The sequence below is a fragment of the Cololabis saira genome, chromosome 17, assembly GCF_033807715.1.
Source record: "Cololabis saira isolate AMF1-May2022 chromosome 17, fColSai1.1, whole genome shotgun sequence".
NCBI classification, from domain to species: domain Eukaryota; kingdom Metazoa; phylum Chordata; class Actinopteri; order Beloniformes; family Belonidae; genus Cololabis; species Cololabis saira.
In genome coordinates, this window is record NC_084603.1 from 22,784,341 (window position 1) to 22,809,774 (window position 25,434).

A 25,434-nucleotide genomic window follows, 5' to 3' on the forward strand; every position below is an offset into this window, starting at 1 on the left:
TCAGCGATAACGGGGAAATTTGGGGTAAAAAAAACGAGTGTAGAATGGTTACAAAACGTTAAATGCAGCAAAAACAGCAATTTCAAAAGCAAGGCAAATTTATTTATATAGCACAATTCAACACAAGGTAATTCAAAGTGCTTTACATTGACATTAAAAGCGGCAAGACATAATTAGACAGTAAAAAACAAATAAGATTGAAAAAATTAAGAATAAGATGATAAGAAAATAAGTAAAATAATAAAAAGCACACGCTGTTAAAAATAAATGTATTATCAATACATTTTTCGCATCTAAGTATGTACGGCCAGGGACGCTTCCTGGATGCTTTTATTTTGAAGGAAATAAAGGCCTGTTTCCGGTGTGTGCTGCACTGTGTTACTTGACGCATTTGGTTTAAGCCTGAATTATGGTTCTGCGTTAAATCGACGCAGGGCCTACGCCGTAGGGTACGGCGTAAGTACAGCGTAGGGTACGCGGCGAGGTGCAACGTACGGTGCGCGTCGCCGCGTACCCTACGCCGTAGGCGCTGCGTTGGTGTAACGCGGGACCATAAATCAGCCTTTAGCGGCGATTGTTTCCTGGATCTCCCCTGCAGGACGTGCTCCGCTCCGCTCTGCTCAGCCCCCCCGTCTCTACCACGCATGCCACTTGCGTTACTGTCGTCATGAACAAGAGAAAATGTTGTTTTTTCCCCCTCCTCCCTCGCTTTATAACTATTTAAGACCTATTGTATATCATTTTACAGTCTACAGGCCTAACTTGTGAGCGCTGAGGAGAGACAGGGGCTGTAAAATCAAGTCTGGCCTTTTATTTTCACATGTACAGGAAAACTAGTTAGCCTTTAAATCAATACACTGATTAACAGTAGATACAACAGAAAAAGACTGCAGGCAAACAAAAATATGTAATCATATTACACAGTTCACTGTTTGCTCCTAATCTGTGGAACAATTTATATAAGAACAGCTCAGACCATGGGAACTTTTAAGAAGATATTAGACCTACCTCTTTTGGCATTTGTTGTGTTTTGAGTTTTATGAAATGCTACTTCACTGTTTTGTTTGTTCTCTTATTATTATTTTAATTACTCGTCTGCATTTATAATGTAGTACGAAGTGAAAAGCAATTAAATATACTTTTCAATTCTTTAGTATTTACCTGACTTTCTTATACTTATGTTTCACAATCAGACTCACTCCAACAGACAATTAACATCACAGATTAACCTAAAATGCAAGTTTTTTGGCATGTAGGAGGAACCCTGAGTACCATACTCAGCTAAAACCCGTGCATGCATGAGGAAGACATGTGAATAACTCACTAACCTTTTTTTAAGGAGACATTAAACCTCCCTGTTGTGGATTCTTGCAATATCTGTATTACATTTGGCAACTACAACAATACATTTGACCATTTAAGCTTTGTTTATTTTGCGTTTCATCAGGTTTTTGGGAGGCAAATAAAATTGCAGTAAGGTTGGATTTTGTTGGCAGTGTGACTGCTCACAATCACACCTCATGGACTGTGAACAGAGAAGCAAGTTAATAATTGAGCCCATAAAGTGCAATATTTAGTTTTAATGTAATCCTGAGGCATTCGTGTTGGATTGAATTTACTACACCAAAGGATTATGTTACTACAGTAATCTGACCCAACACCCTGGATTACGAATGATTACAAAATATACACCAATATGTTGCCTCACATTTGCTCAGGATGGAGGATTATATGCAGTCTGTGGGATTTTCCTTTGCTAGGTTTTTTTCTTTTTTCTTTTTTTTTAATAAATCACCACTATATGAAATTTGAACTTTAGACTCAGTTGATTTAAATGGAATTATGCATAAATTACAAAGAATATAAATTGATTAGAATTGGATGATATTTAACTTTATAAACATTGTGCTTTCTGCGTAAGGGGGCCTTGAAGTAATGTTGGGAAATGGCGCTATACAGGAAAATTTAATTAATTTGACTTGAGTAGAGTTGAATATCTATCTTCTTTGAACTTGTTTAGTTGTAGTCAAGCTCATTTCAGGGGGGTGTCGACAACCTTATCCTTACATGTGTGTATAAATCTAAAAACATCCTGATTTGAATAGTAAATTACATAATTTGCATAAAAAGCAAAGTTTCCTGTGATGCCTGCTCTACCTGCTCTTCATAGTTATGTCATAAATCATTCTGGTAGATACATTTACTAGTATGAATGAATTAGCTGTTTTCATCAATATCTGGAATCTTTTTATAATCTACCTCAAAATAAAATACACAATTTAGCCTGGATCTCTGCGCATTTCAAAAATATTATGATACAATACAAGTGACAACATAAAATCCTTGTCTCTCCATCATTCTGCATGTGGCTGCACAACTTTCTATTAACTTAACGATGACCTTTCTGACCTGGTGTGATTATATATGCTTGCAGGTCCTCTGGGGGTGTGAGTCTGTCTGGGTGGGGGACCCATTATATTCCCAGAGTGGTGGATTAATGGGGCCTGAAGCCCGTGGGGTGCCAGTGGTGCTCTGGTGCATGCCGGCTGACCGTGATTGCTGCTCTTTAGCAACTCACCCCCCAGGCAGATGGGATGAGGCCAGGCCTGTAGGGCGGCTCCAGGGCCACACCGTGTTGGCCTCCCAGCTGGATTGCTAACATCGCTCCTGTCTGTATCTGGCTAAAGTCCCTTCTGGCCATGGGGGTAGGGATCCCGGGATGCTGGGGTGTTCTCCTGCTGTGGCCTGCCGTCCCTCGGGTATCCCCCGCTGGGCTCTCATGGGTCGGCCCTCCCTCCTCGGCTGCTTGGGGCTGTGCTCTTCTCTAGGCAGGTGGGGTTGGGAGACCAGGCCTTCACCCTGCCCTTGCCCCCCGTGCTGGGCTTTTGCCATGCATCTTTTAATGCACATCACTAGATTGACAGCTCTTTTACACAGGTTTAGACACTAGATTATTTGATAGGATCAGAGGTCCCAAGTTAGTGGAGGGAGTAACATCCGGGGTGGTCTTGATGGTCTTTAATTATTTCCTTCTTCCTTTCTCCCCACTATACCCTCTCTCACCGTCACGGCTGGGGGCTCAGCTGTTGGTGGGTTAAAAAAGAGAGAAAGCGAAAGAAAAGACTGAAAGACAAAACAAAAACCACCAACAATTTTTCTTTTGTGAGTCAGAAAGAAGGAATAACGCATAAATGAAGAGGCATACCGGGGTATTTTATCAGTTTCCAAAGTTCCAAAATAAAATCCTACAATTATTCGAGCAAAATGTTTAGCTTTGATGATGAAAACATTACAAGGAACTGTCCAACACTTTGACAGCCTTTTTATGGTTGTAGACGGAAGTTTGACAGTGGTACAGATAAGATGGACTTATTTTCGTACTTGAGAAGCTGATTTGCATAGATAAAAGCAGATTATGGAAAACTTTGCTGATATGAATATTGCTGGCTGGCATATACTATTTGATCATTGGAGAAATGTCATCATAGTATAATTTCGGACACTGTGCTCCAGTGATTCTTTCTACATTAGCTAGTTTGCATATATAGATGTTATTGATAACATTGTTGATAGTTCTTTTCTATTTCAATATAAAGTCTTAATAATACAGTAGGTCACTGCCTGCAGCTCCTGAGTGCCATGGTTAATGTCAGGACCTAGTCTTATTCTGTTGGTGTACTGTTCTTGTAGGAAATAAGTATAATTGACGAAATGTTAGAAGGCTGCAATAAAATAAATGTGTTTGTCCAAGCTTGCGTCATCACTGAAATTACTTCTTGAAATATTTGTTTTATGTCTTTAAGCTTTGAAGACATACATTCCAACAGAAATTGTTTTTACCCATCAGTTTGTCAGAATAGTAAATTAGAAAAACGCAATTAAAGAAATAAAAGGAAGAATTAATTCAGCTACGTTCAAAAATTCTTCAGCAACACTCGTAAATGCTATAAGATTTCTTTCCATATGTCAAATTACATTTTAAAGTCTATTCAATTTCAGGAAATAGCTGGATTTTTATTATTATTAGATATAGATAGATTATTATTCTTAGAAAATATGTTTATTATCATATTATAAGTGGTCTTTAACTTTTCAAGGAAATGTTTTTAAAGTTTCCTAATAACTGTTTTCCTAATAATAAAGTTTTCCATGGCGCGAGTGGAAGCAAATATAATTTTCAAAGACGTTTAGATTGGTCAAGCCATCTAAACGTTATTATCTGTGGCTTCGTATTCACGTGTTTTCCACTAGGGGGCAGCAGACGCGTTTACTGCAATCCCAGGATAAACTCAAATAAACATTGGGAGAGGAGAACCCTGAAAAGTGTGTATTTCCTGTGTCGTGTGGTTGTTTAATAGACACAAATATTGCTTTGAATAACTTCCAATGAAGTAGGATCAATATTGTGGCCGCAGTACAGTTTTAATTGCCATTCACATTTGCAGTTAGAGCTCAGTTGTTCCTGAAGGTCCTGAGAAGTGTGTCCGGTCCAGCTGAAGGCTGATTTATGGTTCCGCGTTACACCAACGCAGATCCTACGGCGTAGGGTGCGCGTCCGTGCCGGGTACTTAGCGCGTCGCAGCGTACCCTACGCCGTCGATTTAACGCGGAACCATAATTTCGGCTTGAGGAGGGACCGCCCCGTTCAGACCGACTGCCCCTCTCCTCTCCCACAGCAGGAGCAGCCCTTCTTCTTAAGGCACGAGAAACGTGATTAAAAGCCAGTTTGATTGCGTTGTCATGTTTCACAAAGACTTCAGAAACACTGAAACCATCTGACACCATCTTCATGGATGCACCCAGCGCCTGAGTGCAGAGGTTTTTATTTTTTCTTTTCCACTTTACCTGCTCTACTTGGTTTTTTAGTGTTCGCACGAGCCGTCGCTTTTGTGTGTTTGTAATTTATTTATTTATTTTTTTAAATTCAGGTTTTTTTCATGGGTGAAGATCTTCTCTGGTACAATCTGTAGCATTTTCTGGTGCAACTTGTAGTGTTGAGAAGATGCAGTTCCGCACAGTCCTCGACGTTAATGTGGTGGACGTGCAGAAGAGGAGGAATCCATCCAAACACTATGTGAGTTTCTTTTCTCCTTTTCTCTTTCTGCTGTTTTCCTGGTTCTACATCATGTATATCTACACGGAAACTTAAGCCCTGCATGCCACCGTCCCTGTGGATGCCTGTGACATTGATCTGCCTTAGCAAATGGACGGTTTTGCCACATAAATGTTGTTCATGGTCTCCAGAGGATGAATCCAAAGCTGTTTTGGTGATTTGTGGCTCTTTTTTCTTATTCCAACTAGAAGTTAGATGATGTCTTCAGGAGAGGAGTGACATCTGACACTGCGATCCTATGACTTCTCATGGGATATTAAAAAAAGTTTTTAAATCAAATTTAGTTTATGTTCATTTCTGTAGAAAATGAACATTAATCAAGCTATAAAACTATAAAAATTGAAGGATTTACATCAGAAAACAATGTGTCCGTCTAAAGATAGATGCCATCAGTTAATTTGTATATAATACTTGAAAAACTAGAGTGAAACCCTTCAGTTTCATGTCCTGTTTGGGGCTGTTTATAAATATTAGAATGATGTCATTGGTTTTGGAGTAAAGACCCAGGCAATTTAAAGACCCACTAAAAAATGTAATGAGTCCTTGGTTTTTGAGGTAAGAATAGAAAACACAGACGACATGTTTTACTTTAATTCTAAAAAAGAGTGGAAAACTTTGAGCTCTCTTTGAACATTTGATTTACTCCCTATAATCCCAGATGGATTATAGCCGACATCCCAGAGCTGACAGTGGAAGAAGAAGTAGACAGGCTTTATTTTCAAGCCACCGGTTGTTTTGAAGATCAAAAGTCACATTGGCATCTGGGCAAAAGTGATATTTGGAGATAGGCACTCTAATTGGTTATGTGGACTGAGACTACTGCTTTCACGCATTTAATGTTTGTTTTTTAGCTCATCCATCAAGCCTTTGTCTGTAGCAAGTCCTTTATGTTTGTAATTATTATAAGAAAGAGTTATATGGTGAGACTTTAGGTCTGGCTGTTGATTTAATTATCTGCTATACCAGATGAAAAAAATCCTCCTAAAACTCAATGTTTTTCAGTCTTAAAGGTGTTTTGCTCATCAACAAAACATCAAAGTTTCAGTCTGTACACAATTGTGTAGCACAAAGCTCAGACTATCACTTGGTGACCATATGTCATCATTATTAAAGGCAAGGAAATGCAAAAATTCCACCTATGACACTAAATGTTGTTTTTTTCAAAGTATTTCTCAGGTTATACGTTTCAGACACTTTCCCCACGGTGAGTTTCTGGCTGACTGTTCTACAAAAATGACATAAAATTACAAGTGACGTAACCTGTCCAGGGTGTGCCTTGGCTTTTTGCCTGAAGACAGCAGGAATTGGCTCCATTAAACCCCTGTGACCCTTGATATTAAGAGGCGTGTATAGATAAATGGATGGAAGCAACATTGCAGACTGGAGTTATGCAGGTTATGTCATATATGATATATTTAGGCTGAAAAAGAAGAGGGAGCAGTTCCTTAAGATAACAAGAAAGGCGTTTTCAGGAGGGAATACACCATCCTAGTATTTTTCACACCCATGGGAGACTGAGATGCAGGTCTTGCTGGAGCCAAGCACATTCCCATGTAAATACCGTCCACTGGAAGATCAGGAATAGACATTTATAGACATAGATATGACTAGAGATGTGTAGCCAGACAGAGGGCATCCTCTTCTCCTGCAGTATATAGAGGTGTATGAGTTAGCGCCAAAGCAAACAAAAACACTTGAAATATTGAGGGATTTGAGAGCCTGACAAGAAAAAGAAAACCCTCAAAAGTAAATGTTGGATTTAGATGAATGGAAATTCACATAAATGAGAGAAAAATATCTTTATTGTACCACAAATTATTATTTATGTCGGTGGACTATTACGACGGCCTGTCCAATCTCCCTTTGATGAACCGTATGGAGATCCTGGGAAATCATAGTTAAGGTAAAGATGCTCATGGAGGTTTTTAGACAGTTAGACGGTCTCTATGTGCTCAGCAATCAGTTAGGATCGGTCTTTGGTCCAACCCTGACAGCAGTGAGCAGAGCGAGGAAAATTGAAAGCATGCAGGTTGATTTGTTGAGAACTCACATCCTTGTAAGAAAACTATGTGGTTTGATTCTCATTATCCATTTATGACAGCCTTAACTACAGGCTCAGACACTAATGTAAAGTAGCTCTATGGACTCTATCCAAGAGTGCTTGTACAATTCTTCAGCTCATTAAAAACACTATGTAAGAACACAGTTCTTGCAAAAATGGACCAAACGTCTGGATATGTCCAACACAGCCATGAACAGTTTTCTGTCAATTACTGAGGAACGGTTAGATTTTCATGATATTATTATTATTATTATTATTATTATTATTATTATTATTATTATTATTATTATTATTATTATTATTATTATACAGCTTTAATGTGCAATAAAATGGTATATTTCTAACAAGAATTCATCATTCTAATTTCTGTGTCACACTCCCAACAAGGTCTGACAAAAACCAAACAAACATCTAACTGATACACTTTTCTGTGTGAGCTCATCCACAGAGAATGGGGGACATAATCAAATACATATTTATTATCAGATGAATCCATTTTGCTTGGCAAAAAGGCGGATTCAAATACAAAGTTGTGGTCAGAGCTAATAGAATAGAAGTAAACAACAAATTCCCAACACAACACAGGAAAAGAACACGCTCCAGTTAAAGTTTTTAATTCCTCCACAATGCATGCAGTGGCATGGTTTAAAGTTAGGTATCTCATTTATTAATGTTTATTATATGTTAATTTATATGTTAATGTTTATTACCGACTCGCTGCCCCTATAAATGCATCTGTTAGATATTAGCATTGTATTACAGTATTGTCACTGTGAGCATGTAGCATAAAAGTACAACATTAACATAAAACCATAGGCTACTATGTCTACCTCTTTAATTCTCTTGGACTCGTTTGCATCACCTCACTTTGGTGTTTTCTTACTGGTTTGAGGGATCAGGCTTGAAAATCCAGGAAACACAGCAGGACTGCAAAAATCAAATCGGTCCTCTGGGTTTAAATTGATTAATTAACCTGAGAGTGAAGATCAATTGCATCATCCATCTCGTGCCGCTGGAGACTCCCCAAGGCCACCGCATCTAGGGCAATGACTTTTTCTCCTGGGATTAGAGCCGGATGTCAGGTTTGAGTGGGAAGTCCCCGCGAGAAAAGAAGAGGAAGAAAAAAAAATAAAATCACATTATCTATGAGCTAAGCAACTGGAAATGCATGTCCGGTTGGAGAGAGGAAAGAAGCAGCCCTTTGTCTTTGGTCCCCACTGTTCAAATGTCACTTCCTTCCAGGGACTTGTGGCACATGAGATACAGAGGAGCAGTGGCAATGTCTGTATATTTGTGTTTACATACTGTATTTGACGCCTCTGGTAAGCTCAGTCTTAAATATTTAGAATACAAACGGGCGTGCAGCTGCATGAACTACAGTCATGGTAGTTTAATACCATCATGATGAAGCCACACTGTGTCATGAATACACATTAATCTCTTTGGAAAATGACTCTAAACAGTGTATTCCTTTTATAAAAAATAGCAAAAGGTCCATGATTTGTCTTTTATCTCGGCTACAGCCTTCTCAGTTGATCCCCACGTGGTTTTCTGCTGCATGGCTTCTGTTGGCACATCAAAACAGACACATTGCTTGTCGATCCTTAGAGATGCATCTTTCCACATCCTCACACTGAGCTAGGGCTTTTGCCTAAATTCGGAATGTTTTTGGTCAGGCTGTCTGTATCTCATAAGCAAGCTGATGGAAACCTTGTTTTGTACATTCTTTTAGCTACAAAGTGTTTGCAGAGCAAAGGCTGCGTTTCAGGCTTGATGTCCCTGCAGCTTGCCACCATATGTGTAAAAGTTACTTTTGTAAATAGTGTGTGTTGAGCACGTACGTACATGCAGGGCTGTCAGTTCCTGAGCCTCGGGGAGTGCATATTTGTTTGTTGGATTAAATAGAAAGTTCTATTTTGGGAAAACTTCAAGCAGTTACTGCTCAAGAGGTTGTGGTTCCACTTTAGTTTCAGCATGCGTAGGGCTGTTTTCCCTGTTATTTATTTATTGATTTGTGGCAATGAGCAGACCTTTCTAGACATGGTTGATATAATGTCTAGCATCATTGTTTTCCTCAGGCAGCAGACTCTGGTGGGCCTTGTTAAAGTTAAATACAAAGATTTGGAAAACGGAAAATGTTTTACATTATGAAGAAAAAAGAAGAAAAAAACCTTGAACGATAAAAGAAAGCATGGTGGAATATGGTGGGAATAAAACTAAACCACCCACATTCATTCAGCTGCACTCAAGCTCAACTGAAATTCATCAATTCTTGAAATCTACTGGCTCTCCCATTGAACACCCCCCTCCACATGGCTATCTAGTGTGTGTGACTGAAACAGTGGAACTTAATGAGTTTATTTGACCTCTGAAGACCTTTGAAGGTAAGTAAGGAGGGTTAAAGTGGTGCCATGCTGTCTTTGACAGAGCGACTTTGCTCTTAACCTGCTTTTTTTTCTCTGTGTTCCTCATTAGGTGTACCTTATCAACGTCACTTACTCAGACTCCACCTCCCATGTCATCTACAGGAGATACAGCAAATTCTTTGACCTGCAGGTATGTGATTCTGGCAGAATAACAAAATATTTTTTAGATGCTGTAAATGAAAAAACCCAGAAAGTATGATATTTTTAGTCAGGAATCTCCTGGATGAGTTTTTATTTATTTATTTCATTTCATTTTCATTTTATTCTTTATTTCATTCAAAAAACAAAACAATTTAATACAAACACAAATGTTCCTAACTTATGAATGAAAAGGGAGCAGAAAGAAGAAGAATCTTATCTGATCTGCCCCTTTCACAAATAACATAAATTAATAATAATTAAAAAAAAAAAAAACTAAGTGAATAAAAACTAAAATAAAATTAAAATAACATTAAATAAATAATAAATAATAAATAAATAATTTTTTTTTTTTAATCACACTACAGTATTGTAATATATGAGGTCAGTCCGACCTTTGGGTCACTGATTTCTGCTCAGTTGCTGCAGGCACTCTGCTTAGTGAAAGGTCTCATTTCAAACCAGTGCTTGGAAATAGGGAAATGGGGGAAATCCAGTCAGCAGATGCAGGAAAAAACTTGAGCTCAGTTGGAATACAGAATGCAGCACGGGCCGCAGTCTTCAGCATGTTTATATTTTATACGGAAGTGTCCAGTGAAATATCTTAATTTCCTAACTGGGACTCAAGTGTGCCCTCCGGCCGGTTTGTCGGACAGATAACAAACGTAAACTAACTTCTGTGTGGCTTAAACAACAGCATGAAGAGCTTCCACCTACATGAGTGTGTACTTCATCAAGTAATTCTCTTCTGAAAGACTGTCTCTGGCTCTTGTCTGATAATTCTGTCTCTACAGCGCCGCGGCTCAGATCAGCTGGTTGCAGGCCACCCTTTGTTCTCAGGTCTCTTGCTAATAGCCAGAAAAATCCGACCCTGCTCTGTTCGAGCGAAACAGAGCTTCTCTCCTGTCTATGTAAACATTAGTCTTGTCCACAGATCCTTTCTGCCAAGGCGTGTTTCTTTGGCCACAGTATTACGTGAAGAACAACAGTCTGCAGCTGTCCACACAAAATGGTTGGGGGATAATGTGTTTTATTCATTCTTCTATATGAAGAAACCCTTACATGTAGAAGAATGCCACAAAACTTAGAAGTGTTGTATCGCTGATCTTCCATAAAAGCAGATATCTTTTTACAAACGGAACAGTACTTTTCTCTTCAAAAACGATCATATGTTGCAGCAGCAAATTAAATCAGGGCAATTTAGATTGAATAATACAAAGAGCAGTCCAAGTGTGAATGGAAAACATTAAAAAGTACATAGAGGTCCAGGAAAGTTCAGAGGTTTGGTTAACAAGCAGCTCTGGAGCCTTTGATTCAGACACAGAGATTGGAAGTTTAAATAAGACAGCTACTTTAGTGCTGTTGAGCAATGATAGCCAACGTATTGCCTTACTTTTCTAATGCCTTTAATAAAAGATTGGCCTCCTCCCAAGGCGGAGACTCCTCTTTTGTTTACATGTCTGCCGACTGACACCTACCATTTTATCTGAACTCTTTCCAGCAAAATTGCACGTTTTAAGTTTACAAGAAGCTGGAAAAAAATCACATTGGAAACCTTGGATTTATAGTAAAAGGATAAGTCGCAGAAAAAGAGGTGACGTTCAAGCTGTGTGGAGAGTCAGTCAGCACTGTACAGCTGGCCTGATAAAATCCCTCGACCAGCAGCTTCTCTGTTTGTCTTTGAGACATGAAAGATCTGTTTTTATTGCCAGTTGGATGTCTAAAAATGCACTCGCTGCTAATGTTTCAAATCTCTCCCCTGCACTTACCATAATTCATAATGGTTCCTTTGGGAAGCAATAATCATAAATTACCAGGATCCAATCTCCTTTTCATTGTACCTCTGATTTCTTCTCTCTTTGTCTTTTCTGCTGAGCTACATGAAGCGAGTTCTTTGCAATGTGCACTCGGCGTTAAGCACACTGATTCTTTCTTGGTTGAGAAGTTTGATTCTGCAGGAGTTTCTGGTGTCAGACCAAAATGCCCTTGACCTGCATACGTCTGACCTGAGCAGAATTGTTCAGTGTGTCAAGCATGTGAGGTCTCCCCTCTCTGCACGGCAACCACAGCAGACGAGCCGCGCGGGTCACTGCATTCCACTGGGAGATTGTGGCGTGTGCAAGCTGGCCTGGTTTCCTTTCCAACAGAGACTTCTCCAGAAATCCCTTAGTTGACATTTTTGGATCATTGAATTGGACCGGGGTCAGCTCTTCTTAGTTTGCATTGTAATTTTGTCTGACCTGCATTCTTGACACAAGTTCAGACGATTTAAAAGTGAATTTTTCTCAAAAACTGTTATCATAATGAAGTGGCGTACGAGGGAAGACGAGCTCATCTCTGAGAGTACCGTAGTCAGAGTCATTTGAGATTATTAAGAGATTATTTAGCTATTTCCCCCTTTAGCCATGCACTTATTATGGATACCCATGCTGATGCAGCATAACCTGAGATACATTACCCACAATGCACCATAGCATGTGACTGCTGAGACAGAAATGTGGGTGTGTTATAGAAATGACTGATCTTTGAGTAGGAGGCTTCAATCAAAATTGAGCAACAGGCTGCAGGAATTTGATCCATGGTCCTTCCTATAGATTCTTCTTTTCATGTTATCTTTAAGTGTGTCTTTATCTTGAAATGATGACAACTGAAGTGGGGGCTTTTGAAGCAGTTGCAACCTACTGCTTTTGGAACCCCAAAAGGCATTATATAGTACACAGTAGCCTTATATGATGCCCATCTGCAAATCGCTTGGTAGGAATTTCTTGATAATGAATGAACCGAACCCAGTGAGTGCAGAGCTGACCAACCTAACCAAAGATCTGAGTGGTTTTCCGGACAGCAGCGTTTGCAACAACATGTTGATTCTGTGGAATATATTCTTGCACCATGATCTTTCTGCTGTACACAACTATCAAGTAGGTGTCAAAATACAACCCAGAGATGGAATCAGATTGTTTTCCCACTCGCACATTCTTCCAAACTCCCCCTGTCTGAGATTCCTCTCAGAACGGTTTCTTTGTGTGCTGCACAGTGCGGTCTCTCTCCGTCTGTTCCTCCCTCCTGTCATGTGAGGGCAGTTAAGAATAAATCCTTCAAATCACGATTGCTACTATTTACAGAAGCTGTTTTGCTTTTTCCTGTTACTCTAATTTATGTTCACAATATCATTGTGTCAAAGTGAAGTCATTCGTTCATCATTTATATAAATACATATATATTTATGTGCGTGTCATCTCCTTCCTCTTCGCATTTATTTGCGGTTATTCAGGGTGTGAAAAGACACGGGAATGTGATTACGTCATAGCACCTGCTAATGCATGGACATGTTTATTTCCCCAGTGAAGCAAACCTCAGCTTAATACGCTGAAGGTTTCCCAGACTCAAGTTAAGGAGTGAAATGCAGATTCATTACACCAACCCTGGCTCCCAAATCCTTCAAATGAAAGATGTAAGAAATGCGAGAGAGGATTTCCCTGAGAGTTTAGTTGCAAGTTGTCCAGCGGTTGCCATAGAAACAGGTTTCACACCTGTCTTTTTAGGGATTGGGGGGGGGGGGGTTAGCATATCAAGGCAGGTCTTGAGGGTGGTGATGTCATCCTCATCTCAGGATGAGAAGCCTCTCGTATGTGAACTTTCCCATCTTGGAGGGAGTGTACAGCTACTTTCAGCTGCTGAGCTGAGTGTGCAGCCTTTTGTGTCACACAAACAATTTAGTTGCCAAAGTACTGTTATAACAAGTGGGATTTGTTGAAATTGCAGCCCTTGCTATAAAACAGTGGTATTGCTATAGTACCCTAAAGAAAAACAGTCTGGTTTGTATACACATTTGCCCTTTTGCCTTCTCGGTTTTAGGAGCAGAAAACACTAATTTTAGTAGGAGCAGATATCTCCCTGTGCTTGTGTGCAGGTGTGGTTAACCAAGACTGTTCTTTGTGCTCAGTTCTTCGCTTTACCCTTAAAGCACAAAAATGATGACTGTCTTATTCAAAGGAAACCGCTCGTTCTGGCTGTCCAGAGTTCAGAGGAGGGGGGAAATGCCATGCCCAGAGAGAAATTTGTGATTTAGCAAAGGCAGCAGATGAGATTGGAAAAAAAAAAGGAACCACAACATGGGAAAAACCAAACCACCTCTTACTGAAGAAGTCCTACAAACAACTCCTACAGCCCCAGACAGACTGGATCCAACTTTAGCAGCCAAGATGGATTCTGTTTGTCCACCTGGTTCTTTTTGGCTCAATTTAGACGGAGACCGGCCTCCCAGTCCCCTCCTCCCAGACGCTTGCGCTCATCGCTGTTTGACAGCACATCTGGAACAAGGCAAGGCAAAACGAACAAAGGCGTGCTCCATCTGGAGTGGAAGCCCACTGGTGGATGCTCTTTTGTGCATTTATGATATGGGTGTAATTTATTGAAAGAGAGAATGGGAAACGCTTGTCACCGATATGGATACATACTCGACACGTTTGCAGCATCTGCCTTTTTTTTTTTTTTTTTAGCACTCAAAATGGATCTAAATCAAAACACTTGACACTCAGTGCTGTTTGACTCATTTCACGGTCCAGCTTAGTAACTTATCTCACAAGAGATTGATCCAGTAAGTGGACACATGCATCAGTTGTGAGCATCAAAGAGGTAATTATCCATCTTGATGGGTTTTAAAGCTGTTTATGTGGCTTTTCTTTTTTACGAGTTTGTTCAGATTAGTGTGGGTGTCATCATCTCGTCTGCCACCCCCGTGATGAAAGCGAGACTCTGCAACTCAGCTTTCCAGAAGACGTCACGATGCGCTTTGAACTCATGCACTTTAACACCGAGGTCATCTGAAAGTTGACAATGGCTTTCTTTCCTATTTCTGTTAGCTGACTGGGCAAACATGGTAGATACAAGCAGTCGGGGGGGCCTTTTATATTTGTATGTACATTTTAGGGGTGTTAAAGAAGTTTTGTTATATTTTCTAACTTTCTTCATCACTTCTACAGATGCGAATCCTTGACAAATTCCCTCTCGAGGGAGGACAGAAGGACCCCAAAAGTAGGATCATCCCCTTCTTGCCAGGTAATAAACACTATTCACAACCCTCTGGTGTCATTGTCAGTATCACCATCTGTTTTAGATTTATTCCAGAGACTGTACAATTTAGTAGCCTTGCAAGTCATTTTTTCGTGCACAAGCGCTGCTTGTTGGTACTCCTACAAGCTCCATAGCGTCGCCCACCGCATTGCTTGGTTCCTATCGACTTCCATACTCCGCCTCAGGCCAAATCAATTTGTGGTCAGCCATGCCAGTAGGAGGTTAGCAGGGAGGGATTTGTCTAATCTGATAAACTCATTGTACGGCAGAGCAGAGGAGAGTAGTAAAGAGATCCTTTGTTAGACAAGCTGTGCCAGTCGAGTGGAAGCAGAGCTGTTTTGATCTCTCTGTAAGCCCAACATGGGTGAGCTGCATTAGACACAGCAAATGGCGTTAAAGTGAACTGTGGAGTAGAATTTGAGCTGTGAGAAGTCTTAAAGTGGCAGTTTAAGGAGGAAGAGAACGGGGGGGGGGTTCTTTTTTTCCTTATAAATAACAAATCTTATTACTGGAGATGTATAGATCTAGAAGTAATAAATATACATTCTAACAACAGCACTTCGATAGAGAAGCATCAAGCTGGCATTTTCATCAATGTTTGATTGACAAAAAAACAACACAAATGTGTTTTTCTTTGGAGATAAACAAGTTTTATCTGACTGTTTTTCCTCAGGTAAAGTCTTGTTTCGCCGCAGTCACATCAGAGACGTAGCCGTCAAAAGACTGAAACACCTGGATAATTATTGCAAAGTAAGTCAAAACTCACCGTCTCTTTACATCCTAATACATGTACCTTTGTTCAGATTGTATACTGCACTTTTAGGGAGGGCCGCTCATGTTTTGCGTCGTTTTGAAGAGCACTTTTTGCTCCTTGAACGTTCGCCATGATATTTTGAAGGCAGGCCACGACATTTATCAACCCCCAGCAGCCTCTGCAGGAAAGCGACTGCTCTATCTGCGCTGGTCATTTCCTGTCACCAATGTAAATAGGCAGCCTATAAAGGAAACTAGGGAACGGGGGGCGTGCAGGGGTAAGAATGAATCAGCAGACGTACAGTAAAGTGTAGTAATGAGCACAGACCTGCCCCTCTCACATTTGTGAGGTCAGCGATGGGAATGTGTGGCAGATGAGCTGCCAAGTGTGGCAGCAGTTTTCATTTAGTGGGGATTTGTTGTGAAAGCAGAAAGCTCGCTTTTAAATATTGTTCCTTTGACGGACTCTGTTCTGATTAAAGTGCAATCGGGCCGAAAACCGCTTTGGTTTGATTGTTGAAGTAGCTGTGACGATTGGTCCTTTCACAACATCACCCCTACGTGTTTTCCTTTGTTTTAACCTTCTCCCTGGGCCTGAGCCTTCTTCCTTCCCCTCCACACCCTCCACATCTCCTCCTGCTCCTCTGACTCACTGCACAAAGTGTAATAAACTGGTTACTCAGTGCCATGCTGGCTGAACTAAAGCACTTTTAAACATTCACACAAGCTTTTCCGTGTGTGTTTTTTGTCACAAGCAGTGGCTTTCTCCCCCCCCCCCTGTCTCTCCCACAGGCTCTGATGAAGCTGCCCTCCCACATTTCCCAAAGTGAGGAGGTCCTTAAGTTCTTTGAAACCAAGTTGGAGGACCTCAACCCTCCCACAGAGTGAGTATCTGGAACTACGTTGTAGAAATCATAAGCTGTCATTGAACACTAGCATCCCCTCCGTCCCGTGAGCTGCGAGACGCCGAACATTGCCCTCTGGTGGGTTGTAAATACTGCGTGCGTTCGTGTGGTTCAGCAGCTGGGACCATTTTCATTTGTGTTGACCCGTCCTGATCTGCAGGCTTAGCTGTGAAAGGGATGACTGATTGATATGTGGTGAGAAGGCACTGTGTTTTATTAATAATGATTTCAGGGAGGTGATATCTGAAGCCAGAACCAATGAGGAAGGATCAGCAGTGTCATGACACGCAGTGAGATCTGGTCTCAGGGCGGATAAAGGCTTCAGTCAGGTCATTTGTCATTTTCGGGTTCAAAGTCAAAGTGGGAGTAATTGCAGTAATTACGGGCACTGACTGGATGCAAGATTACTTCATCCGTCTGATGTATCTGCAGTTGTACTTTTAACATGACTCTCTCACTAAGATGTGGATTAAACTCTTTAAAAGCGTTATCTTGTTTTTATGCTGAAGAAGAGAACTGTACCTCTTTAATGGCCCCTCAGTTTCTACCAGGACAACCACCTCTAACCTTCAGGACCCAAACATGCTAATCTCACTTCAAAGTGAGAGCCTCTTGCTCTCTAGTAGACGGTCCATTGCATCTTAAATTGAGAGTTTGTGGACTAAAAGTCATGCCACCCACACACTCCTGCACAATCTGGACCATTTGAGAATCTTATTATGCTTTTCTCTTATATCCCAAGTGCTCCAGATAAAAGAAAACGTGATCTTCCGATGTGAAATATATTGTGAATTCACAATATATAGCTTATATCAACATGAAGCAAGAACTGTTGGAAATAATCAGAACAGAAGACAAAAAGACAAACACGTTTTTCTTCTTGGTTGGTAATAAAGGGTTACAAAAGTCTGACATCGTTTTAAATGCAGTAAAAGTTTTATCCAAAAACATGCAGATTAATGGTGACATTTTCTGAGACATTAAACTCATTTATTTGGTCAGTCGGTGCAACTTCAGCGTAGAACCGGCCTGCTCATCAGACTTGCCGAATCTGCCATCTAATGTTCAACACGCGTCACTACACAGATTAAAAAAGGTTTATAAAAGCTGCTTTGCCGCTAGAGGGAGCCTGGAAACAGAAAAACTGAAGACTGGTCTGGGCTATATGTGAATGACACATTACCATGACTGCTTGCTCAAGCAGAACCTTTGTGCTCATTTGTTGACACAGAGTTGTTTAACAAGTGGAATCGAACCAGTACAACAAGAAAAAAAGAACAACTACCATAAGCTCTAACTTCAAGCATTTGCTCCTTGAGATGTAGTTTTTGTTTTGTCATAATCACTGACTTTCTTTTTTTTCTGTTTTTAAAAAGAAAAAAGACATAAATCACTACAAGATGCATTAATTACCTCAAATTTCAATTCAACTTATTTAGTTAAAATGACAGTCTCTCTTCTGAAATTGTTGAAAAGACATGGCGATGCTATTGTGGACACACACACACACACACACACACACACACACACACACACACACACACACACACACACACACACACACACACACACACACACACACACACACACACACACACACACACACACACACACACACACACACACACACACATTTTCACAATTTTGCACAGCCTTATTTTTGTGGGAGATTTTCTTTCCCTTAAAATTGACGGTACCAAACCCCAATTAACCAAAACTAAAGAATTACCCTCAAATTTTAATGTGGCATTCTGCCTTCCACCCTAAACTGTGGAGAGAGTGCCCACATGTGTAAACATGATTAGTAGAACTACGCGATAATACATCGTAAATTATGAGTGGCACCGTATTTGTCTAAAAGTCTTTTTCTTTCTATCCTGAAGCATTTTGGCTTAATTGTTTCAGCACAAGGGAAGGTATTAGTGGCTGATTCATTGTCAAACAAACGTTCTTTCACACTGACATCAGAGCTTAATCATTGCCAAGCTTCGCTGGAGACTCGGGTGAGTGTGTAGGAGCTTGCTGGGGCTGTGTGTGCACATTTGAAGGAGCGTCATTATGTTTTATGCAAAGCGTCCTATTGCGAGACCTAAGGTGTGCATGTCAGACCTCCGTTTTATCATAATGATTTGCAGCCCGATGATGTGGACCTATTGACCGCGGAGCTGAAGGTTACTCCTGCAGGGGTAAATCTGAGGTCATGCAGGAGTGTCTGCGTAATGTTGACATGGTGCAGAGCAGATACCGAAGTCCTTTTGGCTTGGCTGAAAAATGTGAGAGACGGACTAATATCTCACACATTCCTTTTCTAAAAGGCCCACCTACAAAGAGTGAGCTGCAGTTATGTGCAAACAGATGGTTACTCTCAACTCAAGCTTAAGCGGGATTCTCACGGGTTTGGAGTTTTAATGATGTGTTCTGCTCTTTGGCATGAGTACAGTGCGTGCATCTCCAGACATAGACATCCACATGATGGGACCTAAACTGTATGAACTGTAAAGACTATCACCCAGCTTCTCTTTCTGTGTACCGTTAATGATATGTTCAAATTTACCCCCAAAACCATCGGAAAATCTCTGAAACATTTGGTCGTTTGGACATATTTTCACTTCTTCCTTTCAGCTATTAGATTTTACTAGTGATAGGAGGAAAGCACACTCGGACAGAGCCATGTACTCCGTCTCCTCCTGGGAGGAATTTAACTCCACCTCTGAGTAAAGGGTCACGAACAAACAGGGCAGGTCAGGCCTCACTTTATCCTCTCTACTTCTCGCCAAGCCTCAGTTTCATCTCCACCCAGACAGATTTTGGCCTAGCAAACACAGAATACATCACGTATCCTTGGCATCTGTTACAATTCTGTCACAGTCTCTGAACTGCAAACAATGAACTATTAACATAATGTGACATACATAAAGCGTACGCTTCCAATAATGTGCAAATTATTAATTGAAAACTGAATGCATACAGTTTTGTGATCTAAAATTTCTTACAAGATCTCATCCTGAACATTATATCATGTAGACAGTCATGAACATGGGTTGGAGCTGTTTTTCTACAGCATGACTGTTGCTTGAACATTGTTCAAACATTACTCCTATGATGTCAAGATCTCATTGAATATCGTGTCCATCGGCTATTTAATTTCAAAATTAAGTACATTTATGCCTTTAATGTAGTCGTGTGTCTGGAAACAGAATAAGTCCCCTGAGCAAAAATAACTGTCCTATGAGTAAAGGTGTTTTGTTTAAAGTTTGACTCGCCAGAATAGTGAGAAAGTATTCTTTAGTTTGTTTGGATTATTGTAGAGTTGCATGAAAATAGGAATTATTGTGCATTTATTTTCTGCACTCTGTCGGTGCAATTTACAGTTCATGATGCCTGATGTCACTAAATCCTGCAGCCTCCTTCTTTAAGCAAGAAACATGACGTGGTTTTCACAAAAGTTATATTTTATTGCTTAATGCTCCTAAGCGTTAGTGTCAGTCTCAAATCCAAACCAAATGTGAAACAGGCTCTTTGCAATACAGCGTAAAGTCATTCATGTAAGAAATTGGAAAACAGTTACAAGAAACTTTCTTGTTAACTAAAGTTGATGCACAGGCTAATAAAAGTTGGCCAGTGCTGGATAAGGTTTATCCAATCATGGGCTCATATCCATAACTGACCATGGCTTCTGTCCTGCTGCTGGCCTCTGCACAGAGCCAGGTGCCTGTTCCCATCTGTGTCAAACTTCAGCTTCTCATCAGACTAACCAAACGAGGACATGCAGTGGGCTCACTCTTCCTAAAATGGTCTTGTGGTTTGAGATGTTTATGCATTTTTTTTTCCTTCTCAAGCGTCATCATTTTTGTACCTGCATTATATAAGACGGACGAAGAAACCTCATACGGAGCCTAAAACAGCTTAATGAGTCTAAGATGTACAGTATTCATCTTGTTTTTAATTTTTGCTTCTGGCAAAATGTAGTAATTCTAATCCAATAGCTGTATATTTTCTCAGGCTTAATGGAACAAAATCTGACATGTTCAGATTAGATAAACGGTACACTGTATATGGTGGCCAACATAAATCACAACTGGAATCTTGAAGAGGTTGAAAAATCCTGTCCACCAGTTGGATGACAATATTTACAGATATGAATATATATTGTATAAAGCACAAATATGTGAATCAGAATATTAGAGGTTCCAAGCCACTCTATGTAGCAATACAACTACTGACCACATAGGGGCATATACATGTAGCTTTGCTGTGTTAGCAAAAGAGACTGGGGGATAATGAGTGGGGATGGTTACGCACATCTTTAACTCAAATTGAACCCACTAAAGGTGCACTTTGTTGTGTCTAACTCCAGGATCTGACACGTGAGCTTTCCTGTCATATGTTGTCCCCATGTGGTCACATGTGGTGTTGCTGCACAGTCTGGTTTTAAACAAGGTTCTCAGTGACTTCATTAGTCACCATAGTAACAGTAATCCCCCCGGAGATAGTGTCATTGTAATCTTGGGCTGATTTTGAAACTGTATACTGTGTATACAACACAGTACCCAGTATGAGCTACACAGTGTAAAACATTCTGTATAGGGTTGGAGCCGTATGTACATTCTGATATGTAGTGCGTTTCAAACTTCTCCTGTAGTAGTGCATTGCATTAAATAGTATTAGGGCTGGGCGATATATCGAGATTTTAATATATATCGATATATTTTCAAACACGATATGGTACGAGACAATATCGTTTATATCGATTTAAAAAAAATATATATATATATATTTTTTTTTTTTTTTAATTTTTTTTTTTATGATTTTGATATAGCTTATTTTGTGACAAATTGACTTGAATGTTTTATTTGAGATTTGCACAAATGTTTTGTTATTTGCACAACTGTCAACCTCAGTGGAAAAGTCTGCCTGTTACTGTCTACATTGTATTAATTACAGTGTATTTTAATTTAATTGTTATGCAGGAAAGGGATATTTGTTTTATTTTATTCAAGAAGCATTTTTATTCTATATATGCAGGCAGTTTATTTTTATTTCATTTGTTTTATACATTTTGATATTGTGCAGACCTCTGTTAATAAAGGTACCTGTGTGACATTTGGCACGAGGCTTTGTATTAAAACTGACTGTTTTTTTAAGGGTTTGCCTCAGAAAAAAATGAAGCTAACAGAGATGCTATGCTATAATGCTTTGGGGGAAACCCCAATTAAGGCACAGAAAAAATATCGAGATATATATCGAGTATCGCCATTTAGCTAGAAAATATCGAGATATGACTTTTGGTCCATATCGCCCAGCCCTAAATAGTATATGAGGTAGATTGGTCACAGAAGTAGCACACCATTTGGATATTTTTCGCATCCTGCAGACGGGAGAGTTGCCTGCATCCTGCATCCTGTCATACTGCATACTACATTTAGCCAAATACGTTCTTGTAGTATAGTATACAGTTTCTGTCTATGTAAAAAACAGAGAGATTCACACTGCTTTCCATTGTAAGAAACACACATAAGTACCCCTTCATTGCCGATGAAGGTCTGTGTTTTGAGTCATACACAGACACATACATTAAAACTGAGCCCAGTGAGTGAAAAGCTGCTGCTCTGTGACTTAACGAGGGTCAACGCACAGGGCAAGTTCTTTAACTCTAACAGTCTCCCTTTTAGTGTTTTACTGCAGTTCAGGCTTAAGAAAAGCGCCTTTCACAGCTAAACATGAATAGGATTTAAGAGGGAGATATGATACTGCTGTCAATTAAATAAATGAAGTTCTGTTAAACACAGGCAGCTCCGTCACCCTCATGTCTGCCGTTAGAATGGATGAGCGATGTTGGCTATAAAGGGCTGGTGGTTTGCTTCATTACTGTCCTTGGCATACTTACTGTGACACTCACCCATACTGTATGCGTCCCTCCCTGTTTCCCTCCCTCTGGTCGCGGGTCAAGTTCTGCATGCATTCTCAGTGAGGGCTTGGCTGGTAGTCGTGTGCCAGCTGCACTTGGATGGTCTCAGAAAGAGATTCAGCGGCAATCAGCTGCTGGATTGATCAAGTTGTATCAATGTTCTGACCTCTCCCATTCACGCTCTCATACTGACCATGCTGCTCTGGTGTTGTTTCTTTTCCAGAGACTGTGGAGTCTCCGGTAAACGTAAATCAGGTAAGAAATTCCTTTAATCCCAGTCTACTGTTTAAAACACTTACTTGGTTGTTTCTTTATTTCTTTTTGCGGTATGATAATGAGACTTTGTGGTCTTTCCATTTTGAGGAAGCAACAGTCTCTCCTAATTTTTAAACTGTTCATTACAAATAATAAGAAAATCCCAGAAGACATTAAGTTGCTGGGTTTTGATTAGGTGGAAGAATATTTTGAATAAAGCCGTAAGGTTTAACTGAATAACAAATAATTGGATCACAAAAACACTCAATGTTCCTTGGTTTCTGGTTTTCATATGAGAGAATTTGATGCTTTTTGTCATCACATCATATTTTTGGGTTTAGACTGCTGTTTGGACAAAGCAAACAGTTTGAAGTCATTGTCATGCTTATATACATTTAAAAAAAAACAATCACAAAAATAACCAGCAGATGAATTGATGGTTTTGGGTTTTATGCAAAAGAAACATCTGGTTCTGTAGTTCTGATTTTGTTGTTTTCTTTGTTGTAAACTCTCCATCATGATGTCATTCAAGTACAATGCTAAATTGGTGGAATACATGTTCCAGAGTATATGTTCTTCAAACACATAATCTGCCCTGGCACGTATGTATTATGATGAAATGGTTATGAAAACAGTGTTTGGGAGCAAGCGCACCTGTTTGTGCCTCTGCGTTTGCCCTGGCATCGCTGGCGGTTGGAAGTCCGTGAGTTTATGTGTGCGTTTGGGAGACGGAGTGACTCAGCTGAGCATGGGGATATGAGCGTAGGAGGAAGCAGGAAAAGTATGAGAGGGGTTTAGTGAACAGCTGTGCAGTTTTTTGTGTATTTGTATGTGCATGCACTTGTGTGCATGCCGTCTCAGAATACCCACACGCTTTACTGAATTACATGCTGGACCGACACTCAGATATACAGTTTCTCTGACTATCCTTCCTGCCACGGGTGGAAATTTCGTTTCGGTGTCATGGGGGGTACGATGAGACATTTGCTGAGGGGGTTACCCTGTCAGGGACAGTAGGGTTTTCATTAACCACTGTGCCCCTGGTATTTGTACTGTCTTTTTAAATCCCAGGTTTTCACCCTGACTGTGACTCCTCCACACTGCTTTCTGAATCTGAACAATGTGTTTCATAGAATACAAGGAGATTAACACATATAAAATACACGATTCAGCTCAAGAGGGAGACTATTGTAATGTGAAAGGGGTCCATATCTCAAAACTTACCTGAGAATCTGCATCACTCTGAACCCATGTTATGTTCTCTTGTGATGTTTTCTCTTAATGAGACTATGATAAAACATTATTATTAGTACTTCATGCCTTTAATATGAATATTTGGTCAATCTTCCTTCAATATTACTGGCTACTAACTTGGCACTGTGTTGTAAAAAAAGGAAAATTTAGAATGTGAGTGGTTCTCACATGTTATTTGTGATTGTGCATCCATTTCAGGCCTGCAGACTTCAAAAAGTAATGTTTAATTAAGTAAAAAAATACTTACTTTTTTTAGATTTAAGAATTTTTGTCAAGAAGAGTTTTCTCACCTTATTGACAAAGATATTTTTGCTTAAAATAAGACAATTTTGACTAGATTTATGAACATTGGGTTTATTTCTAGACAGACTGTTTTTTTTGCAGTGCAGTACATTCTCAAAAAGTTGGTGCAGGGGCAGTTTGTTGCCAGAAAGGACGTGAAAGAAGAACTAAAAGGATAAACTTGGAACAAGCATTTGCGGGATGAACAGCAGAGCTGAGTATGTGGGTTGTGCCTGTGAAAAATTTGCTAAATCTTCTCTGCCAATCCCAAACAGCTTATTTTGCTGTTGCTATTAACTCTTTCACTGGTGTCGGCAACATGTGCACTGGAACCTGAACATGTGGGGATGTTATGTTCATGTTATGATGAGTCCAGATTCTGCCTAGGTTGATCCTAGGTTGGATCAAAGGGTCAAAGTGTGGAGAAGGCTTTTCAGACCTTATGCTGATTGCTGCACTGATAGAGTAACATCTTTTGGTGGAGGCAGTGTGATGGTGTGGGGCAGCATCTCCATCACTGAAAAAACAAGGCTCTTCATCATTGGAGGCAATGTCCATGCAGAGAGATATCAAGATGAGATTCTGCAACCAGTGGCGATCCCATATATCCACAGTCTGGGACTGAACTCTATCCTCCAAGATGACAACGCCCACCCTAACAGAGCCGGGTTTAACAGAGACTACTTCCAGAATTTGAGAGTTGCCTGCCAGCAGTCCTGACGGCAACCCCATTGAACACTGGTGGCATCAGCTCGGGCGTGCTGTTCGTGCCAGAGTGACCAACACAACCACGTTGGCTGACTTGGGACAAATGCTGGTTGAAGAATGTGATGCCATCCCGGAGCAGTGTGTGAGCAGGCTGGTGACCAGCATGAGGAGGGGGTGCCAGGCTGTGGTGGGGGTCTAGGGTTCTTCCACACCCTACTGAGGCTCATGTCCGTTACGTGGAGAAATTGTTCAATTTCCAGTATATGGCATTTCTTTAAACTTCAATCCACCAAACAAATGTTAATGACAAAATAAGTTGTTTGGCATTGGCAGAGAGGATTTGACACATTTTTCACAGGAGCAACCCACAAACTCAGCTCTGCTGCTCATGCCACAAATGCATGTTTCTTACAAATGTGTTACCATTTAAAAGGGAGATAAACAGGCTTTCCAACGGCAGAAGATTTATTGCCAAGAAGCATTGTTATAACAAAGAAATAATCTAACAAACACAAATTTCCTTACTTTTTGTGCTAAGTTAATTTCCAACAAGTGAT

At 40.2% G+C, this 25,434-nt stretch overlaps 1 protein-coding gene across 2 annotated transcripts in view; it reads left to right on the forward strand.

Annotated features, from left to right (window-relative positions):
• The first annotated feature begins 4,684 nt into the window (after positions 1 to 4,684).
• The window catches only part of sh3pxd2ab (SH3 and PX domains 2Ab), a 51,838-nt gene continuing 31,088 nt past the window's right edge, over positions 4,685 to 25,434 (forward strand). For both annotated transcript variants that reach the window (XM_061746180.1, XM_061746182.1), the window contains exons 1-7: positions 4,685 to 4,818; positions 4,929 to 5,074; positions 9,651 to 9,731; positions 14,722 to 14,797; positions 15,486 to 15,562; positions 16,358 to 16,449; positions 22,602 to 22,633. In XM_061746180.1, the coding sequence (XP_061602164.1) occupies positions 5,003 to 5,074; positions 9,651 to 9,731; positions 14,722 to 14,797; positions 15,486 to 15,562; positions 16,358 to 16,449; positions 22,602 to 22,633 (430 nt within the window). In that variant the 5' untranslated portion in view covers positions 4,685 to 4,818; positions 4,929 to 5,002. The remainder of the gene's footprint in view (positions 4,819 to 4,928; positions 5,075 to 9,650; positions 9,732 to 14,721; positions 14,798 to 15,485; positions 15,563 to 16,357; positions 16,450 to 22,601; positions 22,634 to 25,434) is intronic.